This window comes from Trachurus trachurus, assembly GCF_905171665.1.
Source record: "Trachurus trachurus genome assembly, chromosome: 11".
Taxonomy (NCBI): domain Eukaryota; kingdom Metazoa; phylum Chordata; class Actinopteri; order Carangiformes; family Carangidae; genus Trachurus; species Trachurus trachurus.
Window position 1 is genome coordinate 4,312,408 of NC_139904.1, and position 12,893 is coordinate 4,325,300.

The 12,893-nt window shown below is 40.3% G+C and overlaps 1 protein-coding gene across 1 annotated transcript in view; it reads right to left on the reverse strand.

The window, feature by feature from the left end:
• nudcd1 (NudC domain containing 1) overlaps positions 1-12,893 on the reverse strand; it is a 33,887-nt gene continuing 20,994 nt past the window's right edge. Inside the window, exons 9-10 of the mRNA XM_083981460.1 lie at positions 4,863-5,022; positions 1-427 (exon numbers count right to left, since the gene is read on the reverse strand). Coding sequence (XP_083837586.1) covers positions 138-427; positions 4,863-5,022 — 450 coding nt within the window. The 3' untranslated portion in view covers positions 1-137. The remainder of the gene's footprint in view (positions 428-4,862; positions 5,023-12,893) is intronic.

The window sequence follows — 12,893 nt, forward strand, 5'->3', positions numbered from 1 at the left end:
TCTCTGACTCTGTTTACAAAAGATTCAGCTCATATATTTATATATTTATATATATGATGAGAGTGAGTCCAGAACCAGTTTCCTGTCCAACTCTTCTTCTGTGGAATGACTCGACTTCCTCTGAGGATGAAAGCTGACTAGTCGTTGTTGACCTTCAGGATGAAGAGGTGACTGGAGGTCAGGACGAACAGTCTCTCGTTGGTGGCTCTGAAGCCCAGGATGGCTTTGTCTGAGTCCAGGCTCGCCACCTGTTGCTTAGCGACCTGACCCACCTGCCGCCCCTGCTTCCTGTTGAAGAGCACCGTCTCCACGGGCGACGGCTGCCGGTAGATGAACGCCCGGCGGAGACACTCGCACAACGAGGCGTAGGAGAAGTTCGGAGCGCAGGTCGCAAACTTCCTGTCACGTTTGGACGCCTGAACGTAACCTGAGGAGAGAGAGAGAGATATACTATCAATATCTATCTATCTATCTATCTATCTATCTATCTATCTATCTATCTATCTATCTATCTATCTATCTATCTATCTATCTATCTATCTATCTATCTATCTATCTATCTATCCATCTATCCATCCATCTATCCCTTTCTTTCTTTCTTTCTTTCCCCTTTATCTGTCTTTTACTTTCTTCTTTCTTTCTACACCATTTCTGTCTTTTTACTTCTTTCTTTTTTCTACCCCACTCTATCTCTATCTACCTCTTTCTATCTATCATCCCCCTCTCTCTGTCTCTTTTTTCTCTCTTTTTCTTCTTTCTTTCTTCTACCCCTTTCTGTCTTCTTCTTTCTTTCTTTCTTTCTTTCTTTCTTTCTTTCTTTCTACCCTCTTTCTCTGTCTTTTTACTTCTTTCTTTTTCTTTCTGTCTACCCCTCTCTATCTCTTTCTATCTACCTCTTTCTATCTATCATACCCCTCTCTCTGTCGCTTTTTTCTCTTTTTCTTCTTTCTTCTACCCCATTTCTGTCTTTTTACTTCTCTCTTTCTTTATTTCTACCCCTCCATCCATCCATCCATCTATCTATTCATCCATCCATCCATCCATCTATCTATCCTTGATATACAGTATATTGATATCCCTGGTATAATAATCTCTAATAGGACAGATTATAACAAACAGATCTATAATGTGACATTAGACGATGATGTAACGTGAAGTTCTTGGTCCTTGAACGCATCACCAGCTCATGTTTCTCTACAGACTGAGGGAAGACAACAGACACCGTGACTCAGCTCCTCATGTTGAGGGTATGAGTGCCTTGCTCAGGGGCACATCACACGTCACTGCAGCTGTGACGCACTCACACCAACACACACACACACACACACACACACACACACACACACACACACACACACACACACACACACACACACACACACACACACACACACACACACACACACACACACACACACACACACACACACACACACACACACACACACACACACACACACACACACACCAACAGACACACTTCACTTCAATACTGAAACTATTCAAAGAAATGAATTAATAGATTTTCTGTCCTGCAAAGTGCTTTTTATAGATATGACAATAAAGGAAACAGATTGACAATAAAAGAGTTTAGAAATAAATAAATAAAAACGTAAATTAAAATGAATGAATAAATCACTAACAATTAAAAAAAATTATCATAATAAATAACATGAATAGGATTAAAATAATTAGAAATCAAGTTTAAAAAGGAACAAAAAGATGTAATAATTCAGTAATAATGTCAAACAGAAAAGCTTTTAGCAGGTCGGGGGCGGGGCTTGTGTTATGACATCATCAGGAGGTGACAACATGAGAACAAAATGCTGCTTCTTGGTCCTGACCAGCATAGATATATATAAGAACTAGATGACTCACCCACAGCTGTTTCCCAATGACACGGCGTAGCCAGTACGGCGGCCATCTTGGAACGGGCAACTCTCTCCTTCAGAGCATTGAGCCTCTGCTGCATGTTCTGCTATAATGCCCACAACTTGCTCAGTTTTTGTCCGATTTCAAAACGGTTTGATTTTTTATGAACGTCTATGCAGTTATGATGCAGCATACTTAAAATCACGGATCATTTTAATCATGTACTTTTTTTGGTAAAAGTAACATTACAGTGACATTATGCAAATAGTTAAAGTAATAGCTACATACTGATTTATTTTTCACAGAGTTATGAATCGTTTTTTTAATGAAGATGAGTGGATCACCTATCTACTGCACTGTAACTGCAGCCAGAGTCAGAGTAATTTGCCCGTTCAAATATGGCCGACTGTGAGCTGCGCCTGCGTGTAGTGCGATCTACCCCCTTGCTGACCAGCCCCCCTGTAATCCTCTCAGCAGGCACGCCGATTTTTTCCAGTGGCCACCCGTGGTACTGCAACAAAAAATCCCATGGGGCCCAAAAAGGATTTTTTCCCATAGACCGCAATAGTAAAAGAGAAGCCTGTAAAACTGTTCACAGGACACCTCCAGCTGTAACCTCCGTTAATTACTAATCTTTGTATTCTATATTTTTAAGTCATGGACTTTTTATCCGTCAAAATGTTTTCTAACGGCCAGAAAAGCCACAGAAAAGTCTCATTTCTGGCCGTGACGTCACGGCTGTGTCCGTGCACCAGCAGTGCGCGGTCGTGTGTGTCTCGGGACCGAGGATGCCTGAAACTAACGAGACGGACGGTGCCCGGTGCTAAAATCACTCAGAAAAGTGGAAAACACCGCTCAAAGGTGAGTTTTTGTTTGGTCACATCGAGTTAATTTAACTTTATGATAGTTAATGTCTGTTATTAGTCTCTTGTCAACTCGTATTCTTAAACGTAACGTTTTAATTGATGAGATCGCCTCGTAGTGACTGCATTTACTGACGTGAAACCGGACTGTTTTACATTGCTGCTCCTGTAAAACTCATATTTTTCAGTAATTTTAGCTTGATAAGTCATTTATGCTGAATGTGTGTGTGTCTGTCAACAGTGTCTCATCGCGGCTGATGTTCAACACCTGTTGCTCCGTTCACAACGTCAACGTTAATTTATTTTACGGTTTAATTAATGCCAAGCTGGTCAAATGTAAACCGAGACTTGTCCAGACTCCTCCATGGTCGGTGTGTGTCGGTGTGTGTCCTGACGGTGCAGCTGCTCCCCGTCTTCACCGGGGCCGGAGGAAGAACCGTGGACCTCCTCATCCTCCTCACCGTCGTCAGTGTGTGTTTGTTCAGTGTCAGTATGCTACATGATCACTTAAACTCATAATCATATTATTAAATTGTTCGGAAAAAAACCAACATGCTTGTGACTTTTTTCTTCTTCTACCAAATCCAACATCTGCAACTGTGTCTGGGGCATTCGTGTTTAATTAAAATGTCTGGTTCTGTAACAGCTGTATTAGTGGACACTGATATTCTGCGTGTTGTGGAAATATTGTAAATTAAACTGTTGAATTACAAAGAGTCTCCACCTGAAGGCTTAATGATGATGATGAAACTATGAACACAGCCAGTACAGACAATTATTAAAAGGAAGATGCATTTGCCAAAGAGCTCTAACTGTCTTTAATCACAGTGTGGTTGATAAAAACAAAACAGGTGTGACTAAGTTTATAATACCTCCACCAACGTCCTGTAAATACAACTGGTGAACTGTGCAGCAAGTTAAATATATAAAAAAGGTAAGAGCAAAGCCCTCATTACATTATTTGAGGTGTTCTGGGGTCATCTCTGTCATGTTTAACAAAAATACAGTTAATTATGTATTTTCCATTGTGATTTAAGCTTACAGGTTCGGACTAATTCGTTTTCAGTGTAACATCGTATATTAATGAACTGTCAAAACGATTTAACGATCATATAAACGACCGTAGTAAACCTACGATCGTCCGTCTTACTTTTTAAATCATTATCTTTGTTTTAAAGTCCGTGTGAGTCCTGTAAAAGTCTTAATACTCATTCCTTAAATCCACAAGTAACACATACATGAACGCGCAGCGCCAAAACTAGAACGGCGATTGCTCGTTCTCATTGCCCCAGTGCATGATGGGAGACCGCAGAGCATTATGGGGGGTGACTCAACTGCGCATGCTCTATGGGCCCGATAACGCGGAAGTAAACCCGGAAGTCAGAAACTTTTTCGGCGTATGCGCCAGGCGAGCAGCTTCCATTGAAATGAACGGCGGCCATTTTCCAGTCCGGTATCCAGTTAATATAATACATCCATGGTCCTGACCCCTGGGACCAAGGGGGTAGATCGCACTACACGCAGGCGCAGCTCACAGTCGGCCATATTTGAACGGGCAAATTGCTCTGACTCTAGCTGCAGTTACAGTGCAGTAGATAGGTGATCCAGTCATCTGCACTAAAAAAACGATTCATAACTGTGAAAAATAAATCAGTATGTAGCTATTACTTTAACTATTTGCATAATGTCACTATAATGTTACTTTTACAAAAAAAAGTACATGATTAAAATGATCCGTGATTTTAAGTATGCTGCATCATAACTGCATAGACTTTCATAAAAAATCAAACCGTTTTGAAATCGGATAAAAACTGAGCAAGTTATGGTCATTATAGCAGAACATGCAGCAGAGGCTTAATGCTCTGAGGGAGAGAGTTGCCCGTCCCAAGATGGCCGCCGTACTGGCTACGCTGTGTCATTGGGAAACAGCGGTGGGTGAGTCATCTAGTTCTTATATCTATGCCTGGGACAGTCAGTGGGAGACCCCAGACGTCCTACTACTGTGTCAGCACCTGAATGCACCACTCAGGGCTGTGTGGTGTGTGTGTGTGTGTGTGTGTGTGTGTGTGTGTGTGTGTGTGTGTGTGTGTGTGTGTGTGTGTGTGTGCGTGTGTGTGTGTGTCTCACCGAGGGCGTTGAACGTGGCCACGTGCTCCCACATGGCGCCGGGCTCCTGGGGGCGGGGCTGCCACACCAGAGCGTCCACGTCGTGACGCAGACAGAGACACGGCATCTCAGATGGGTTCACCTGCACCGTGAACAGGTACTGATGGCTGCTCAGGTTCACCTGCACGCACACACACACACACAGGTCACAGGTGAGTGGGCGGAGCCAAGGACAAGCCACAATACAAACAAAGGAGGAACAAATGTAAAATGTGAAATGTAAAAAACCAAAACAGAGCTGATCAGGCACATGATCATCTTTCACTGAGCTCTGATATGGAGGAGCTGTAACCACATTAGGTTACCTGTGTATATCTGTGTGTGTGTTTATAAACATGTTAACGAGCTCTGGCCTGAGAATCAGAGGTTACCACGGCAACTCGAGGTGGTTGCCAATGACGATAGAGGCAGACAGAAACGTGGAGAAAAAGAGCGATTTTCTGCCTCTGCACTGGTCTCACATTTGGACTTATTGTGACAAAACGGTAGCTCCTATCAGAAAAAAACACAGACCGTCATCGCTGTAAGGACTTCCTGAACGATTTGGTGCGATTTTGGTGTTTCTACAGTAAATATTTTGGAGACACTTGCGAGTTTAAAACATCGGTCCGTACTGCTACTCTCAGAAAATCTTTGTATTGGAGTCAATGAGGAGCAGAGACAGACGTGGCCGCACTCAGAGGCTGACAACTCAAATTCTGTAAGTCTCTCAGATATTTTGAGCACATGGTGAAAGACAGAACGAGTTTGTCTACAAATATGGAAAAAATCATGTGTGTAGAGTGTAAATTGTGTCCGGGAGGAGCGTGGAAAGAGAAAAAATCTGGAATTTGTTTGGGCTCTCTCCCACTCTGACCGATGATGTCACGCACTCTAACACGAACATTCCGTGCAATACACACCCATTATAATCTCAACATGTCTCCAAATATGGTCATGGTCTTGAATATTTCAAACACTTCCCCTGGATGATTAATAATTGGTCATATTTTAAAAGATACTTAAAATATTTTGTGTAAATAATTAGTAATATAATTATATTTTGACTATTAATTAATAGTGTTGTGAAATTAACTAATGTATAATAATCATGATAATCGTGATTATTTCTCTGACAATAATCGTACCAAGAAATTCTATGATCGTGACATCCCTACTGTCGCCTATGAAAAGGTCAAAGGTCATCCTGATGAAACTGATGCAGCAGAACATCCTGATGCTCCGGTGACAGACGGGTCTGAATGCACCGTTTCATCTGGAACTTAAAGGAACATTTCACCATAAACTGGACACGACTCATTGACTCTGTATCAGCTGATCAGATTCACAATATTGATCAAAAATAAAAACAGTTTGATATTATTTTTGCTGCTGTTTGTTTCTGTTCTGTTGGTGTAAAGTGACAGCACCCTCCTCCTCCCCCTCAGCTGACACTCTCTGCAGCTCACACTGTCGACGGCTGATGATTGACAGTTGCCCACGGTGACAGGGCCGTTTAGAAACTCATCACTCCTCCACTCTCTCTGTCTCTCTGTCAGAGTTTCAGTTTACTGTGACAGTCTGTCAGTGCAGCTCGGTGACTGACGCCGAGCCGGAGTCGCCCGGGTCAGAACCACAGAGCTGCAGATCCAGAACCAGAACCAGAACCAGACAAACATCATCAAACTCTGACTCCTTTTCTTTCTCTCCAGGGATTCAACATGTAAATATCAGAATCATCTGCAGACGCTGTGACCTCAGAGAGTTTGGGTTTGGGTTTTACCTCCAAGACGGCTAAAGTTTATATGCATGCCATGATATTCTCACACATAAATTATTGTTTTACAACGTTGTGGACACACACAACAGAAAGTATATTAAAACCCATCAAGTCTCTCTTCAAAAAGGCAGTTAAGATTTTGGACAGGAAACCTCTTCATTTTCATTACCGTAGCGGGAAATAATGAAAGTAATGGCAAACAAACACTGCATATCTCATAAATCAAGCAGGTTTCCAGGATGCCAAGTCGCCTACTCATTTTAATGTAACAATTGCCGATGAGAACCGGTGTCAAAAAGGAAAAAAGGAAGAAAAAAAAAACAATCGATCACGGACTTCATGATCGATTACCATGGCAACGAACGAAGCTTCGGAGCTTCGATTTTTTTGGGTCAGCCCTAAAAAAAAGTTTAACATTCTTGGCCTCGACAGTTATCAGATTTTTATGGATGTTTGCCTCATTTTCAAAGTTTTAAATGCACTTGCCCCCGACCACTGAATGAATTCATTCAGAAAAAAAAGAAAGAAAAAAAAGACGAAGAACCAGAGCTTTAACAAGAGGTGATTGTAATGTTGTACCGAGGCGTAGAACAAAATTTTGTCAAATGGTCGTTTCTGTGAGAGGAACACAGTCCTGGAACAAGCAATGCGTCGCCTAGCATTGTCACCTGCATTATTATTTATTTATTTTTATTTTCTTTCTTCTTTCTCCTTTCTTTCTCTGCAGGTGGCAATGCGTTGCCTAGCATCGTCACCTGCTGAGCAATTTGCAACAATGTAATTGTAATTGCTGCTAACACCCTATGGAGGTTATTGTCTATCGTTTTAAATGTCTGAGTGTAATTTTATTTGTTTGTGTACCATGGGACCACGGATGGAAACTAGCTTTCTAGCTAAATCCGACATATTTACAGCAAATAATTGTTTTTTTGTATGTTCATGAATATGTGGAGTCCCATCTCAAATAAACCAATAAATGAAAAAATGAAAGTTACCATCACACATCAGAAACTGTGACAACTACTCACTCTTTAAAAAAAATCTCAAACACTCGTTAAAAACAAATCAGACATGTACCCATATAGCTTAAATACTGCTTTTAATCTGGTGCCTGTTCCCAGGGCTTTTGGTACATTGTTCTGTAACTGTGGGTTAAAATTGTCTGTGTTCTGTTTTGTTCCTTGTATGATGTGTTGTTGCGAGGTTTTAAAGTCTGCTGTGTTTATATTCATGTCTAGGAACCTGCCTTGGGACTACGGCTGAAATTTAGCAGTTGTGCTAAGTCCAGCGCATTTACACTGATGCTTAACGCATTAATGTTGATGAATGTGCATTGTCCCAACTCAATAAATAAAGAAATGAATGAAAATGAAAAAAGTATTTGGGTTTAATAACAAAAAAGAGAGAATATTGATCTTATGGATGAACAGTTTAACAGTGAGTCACCTGGTTTATTCATAAAAACATCTTTTTATTTCTTTCATCTTTCATCATCAGCTCTGAGTTTCTTCTTCTGTTTCCTCATTTACAAACTCACTGCAAAAAGAGTTTTTTAATCCAATTGAATCCTGAGTTTTTATCTCTGAGTTTCCTGCAGAGATCAGACCAGATCTACACTCAGCTCCAGTTTCCGTCCAACAGATTAACTTTAAACCTTTTAAACCCTGAACGCCTCCTGCAGAACACAGATAGGCCCCTTCAAAATAAGAGCTGATGAAAGCACCAGACATGAGGTCAGAGGTTTGTGTTAAAGAAGCCGAAGCCTGAACACAACACGACAACACGACAACACAACTCGACTCTGACTGAAGACTGGACTTAATGATCACCTGGACCAGGTCACAGGGTCAAACGCCCTCACACACTCACATTCACACCTACAGGTCATTTACATCACTAATTAACCTAATGAGTGTGTATGTTTGTGTGTTTGGACTGGAATAAAGAAGCAGACCGGAAATCAAGGTTTAAAAGGGATAGTTCAACATTTTGTCAAATTGGCCCATTGCCATAATCCCTATAGTCATAGCAGTAGGTTTGTTACCTTTAATTGTCGGTGCAAGCTATTTTTAGAACGGCGGAGCAGAGCCGTGAGCTGCTCAGAGCTACGCTACAGAGGCTCATTATGGGATTTCTTGGTTTCCCTCATCAAACTCATCAAATACACAATCCAACAACTCCACAACGCTCTGGTGGACAAGTTGTGACCTGCACATTCACCACGCTATGAGATAATAACACAACGTTACCAGACAGAGTTGTTGTAGAGGGAAATTCATGCAAAACCACTGATGCACGTTGCCTTCAGGGACAGTTTTTCATCAACAGTCTCTGAATTTCCCTCTAAAACAACTCTGTCTGGTAACGTTGTGTTATTATCTCATAGCGTGGTGAATGTGCAGGTCACAACTTGTCCACCAGAGCGTTGTGGAGTTGTTGGATTGTGTATTTGATGAGTTTGATGAGGGAAACCTAGAAATCCCATGAGCCTCTGTAGCGTAGCTCTGAGCAGCTCATCAAAAAATAGCTTGCACCGACAATTAAAGGTAACGAACCTACTGCTACTATGACTATAGGGATTATGGCAATGGGCCAATTTGACAAAATGTTGAACTATCCCTTTAAACTTAAATTTGAAAAAGAAAAGTCCACATGACATCACAGAGTTGAACAGTGAGTCTCTGCAGAGCTGGAGACTAATTAAATCCACATTAATGGTGTAATTAATATTTCTCTGATATTCAGAGCTAAATCGTATGCACACACACACACACACAAAAAAAAAAACATTGTGATGTGAATTTGAGCAGCTGTTGGGCCAGATGTTGCTCTCTGGGTGTCTGTTACCATGACACCTGGAGTCTCTGCTGCTGTTTACTCACCTACAACTTCAATATTGATTGTTAATTAACTTTAATTAGTTTGACGGAGTTTGTTTTTCTTGTATCTGGTGAAATAACCAGCCAATAAACTCTCACCTTCCTCGCTCCGTTAAACTGTTAATTATGTCAATTATCACTAAGGTGTGAGACACGACAGGTAAAAACATTGGTTTTTCATGCACTGATCAATTTTGAGATTTTGGGCTATTGTGCTTCCTTATCACGTCTTTTTTTCAGAATAGTGGAAAGAAATGGTAGAAAATCCACTTTAAGGTTTTTATTTTACTTCTTTTTGTCGCTTTCGTCTGTAAATTTCTCCTAAATTCACCAAAAGTTAGTATCATTGTAAAGCTCTCTCTCTCCTGAACAATGACGTCATTTCCTTCGTATCAGCAACAAATCGTAAAAGTACGATTGACAATAACAATCTATGTAATTTTACAGTCCAAGTCTTTAAAGGCCGTTTTCTCAGAAGGAGTTTTTCAGACTCAGACTCTGAGCTAGAAATCTCCACTTCAGCAGCACTTACAGACACCAAACCTTCCAGTTTGATCCCTTTCTATATTCTGAAGGTTTTTACAGAGGGGATTGTTGATATATCATTCACAGCCTCATTTATACAACATTTTATTACTAAAAAACATGGAGACATTTGATGTTTTTTTAGGGCTGGTGACAGTATTTTCTCATTTACAGAGTGATAAAAAGAGATATCCAAAATCCCCTCTGACTCTAATATGTCAACAAGATAAAACAAGAATTTTAAAAGTAGCTTCATCCATTGTTCAGATTTCTGTTCTGGAAATATATGCAAATTAGTGCATATTTAATTAGATATTGCCTAATTTACATATTTAAACATAACATTTGACAAAACTTGTAATACAAAAAATATTTGTCTTCATGTGAGTGATATGGATTTCATGGTGAAATCTGTTAGTTTAAATTTTAGTGTCTCACCTTAAAATCTCTATAAATATAAATGTCTTTTATACAAACATGATGCCGTGTGGATTTCCTCCTCTTTACTACAGACTCACATCTTTCATCTTTAACAATGAAAAGATTGAATTCATATCTTTTCTATAAATAATAACACGAAGGTTCGGTTTTACAATCTTGTCTCTGATCAAAGCCTCTTATCCTCCACACACACACACACACACAGACACACACAGCCACACACACACACACACACCCTTATAAGAGGTTTTACAGTGGATGTGAGTCACAGACCTCCTCTGGTGACACACACACAGAAAGCATATCACATCTTTTCAGCTCGGATCAGATCAGAACCACAGAGACAGACTCACGGACGGAGGCGAAGGTTTTAAAGGGATAGTTGAACATTTTGTCAAATTGGCCCATTGCCATAATCCCTATAGTCATACTGTAGCAGTAGGTTCTTTACCTTTAATTGTCGGTGCAAGCTATTTTTAGAACGGCGGAGCAGAGCCGTGAGCTGCTCAGAGCTACACTACGGAGGCTCATGGGATTTCTTGGTTTCCCTCATCAAACTCATCAAATACACAATCCAACAACTCCACAACGCTCTGGTGGTCAAGTTGTGACCTGCACATTCACCACGCTATGAGATAATAACAGAACGTTACCAGACAGAGTTGTTTTAGAGGGAAATTCATGCAAAACCACTGATGCGCGTTGCCTTCAGGGACAGTTTTTCATCAAGCAGTCTCTGTATTTCCCTCTAAAACAACTCTGTCTGGTAACGTTGTGTTATTATCTCATAGCGTGGTGAATGTGCAGGTCACAACTTGTCCACCAGAGCGTTGTGGAGTTGTTGGATTGTGTATTTGATGAGTTTGATGAGGGAAACCAAGAAATCCCATAATGAGCCTCCGTAGTGTAGCTCTGAGCAGCTCATGGCTCTGCTCCGCCGTTCTAAAAATAGCTTGCACCGACAATTAAAGGTAACGAACCTACTGCTATGACTATAGGGATTATGGCAATGGGCCAGTTTGCCAAAATGTTGAACTATCCCTTTATAACACGAGGTTAGAGAGAGAGAGAGGCTGCAGCAGTGAGGTGACACAAAGAGGAGGGAACACACACACACACTCACACACACACACACACTCTCACACACACTCTCACATGTTGGTGCACATGTGAACAGTCGTCCTTCACGTCCGTCAGGCTGCAGCTTCTCCTCCGTCTGCAGCATAAAGAGCTTTTATCCATCAGCTGCTGCAGCTCTTTCCCTCTGTCTCTGTCTTCATTATCAGCCTTTCATTACATCATGAAAAGGTTCAACACACACACACACACACACACACACACACATACACACACACACACACACACACACATGCCGTCCAGTGGGAGTGAGACAAAGTGACCTGCACTAATGTCCACACACTCCTGAATGGAGCTTTTTGTAAAAAGAGGGGAAAAATATGAAAACATGAACTTATTCTCATTATTCTCTGTTTTCTAAACACACACGACGTCAGCGGCTCGGAGAGTTTTCATTTAGCTCTTTGTGCTCATTTTGTTTTAAAAAGCATTAAAAAAAAAAGAAGACAGCGTGTCACTTCCTCACGTCCATATAAGGACAGGAGGAAGTTCTGGTGTCTCGACCTGAATGAACCTGATCGAACACATGTGGTCGTTTCTCACCTTGAACCAATAAAAAACTGGAATAAATGAAAAATATGAGGCAGAGATTTGAAAACGTCGTCGGAGCAGCTGAGGAAACAGACTCAGACCTGCTTCACTGTAGGAAACCTGTTAGAAAGTCCAAACAACCAATTCAAACTCTTGTTATTTGTTTATTTATCTAAAAATAGAAAAATGCCCGTGCACAGCAGAAGTCAAGGTGCCGGTATCGTGGCAAAAGTATAACCATGTAAAAAAAATAAACCCTCATGTATTGTGGCTACAAACCGCACAAGGCAGGAATTTGAAAGAAGATCAATATTTAATAGAGGAACAGCTTATTTATCTATTTATTTATTATCATCTTATCATATATATATAAATATTGAATTTTATAGTTATGAACTGTTTTCTTACACAATTCTTGAATATAAGTGTAAAGATGATGCGCAGCTGTAAAAGGGAAACAATATAACTGAAAGGAAATGTATATGTCATGTTGCTGTTGAGACAAAATGAATAAATATGTTAAATAAATAAACTAGATTTAAAAAAAATAAACAAAAAAGTTTACAATTTTTTTAGAAAAAAGTGGTAAAATTTTGCTTTTTTTTTTTTTTTTTTTTTTTTTAGAAAAAATTGGTAAAATTTCTCAATGAAATTCTAGGAAAAGTGGTAAAATATCAACAAAAAAAGAGTTAAGGTGGAAATCCTACAGAGTTATGGTGG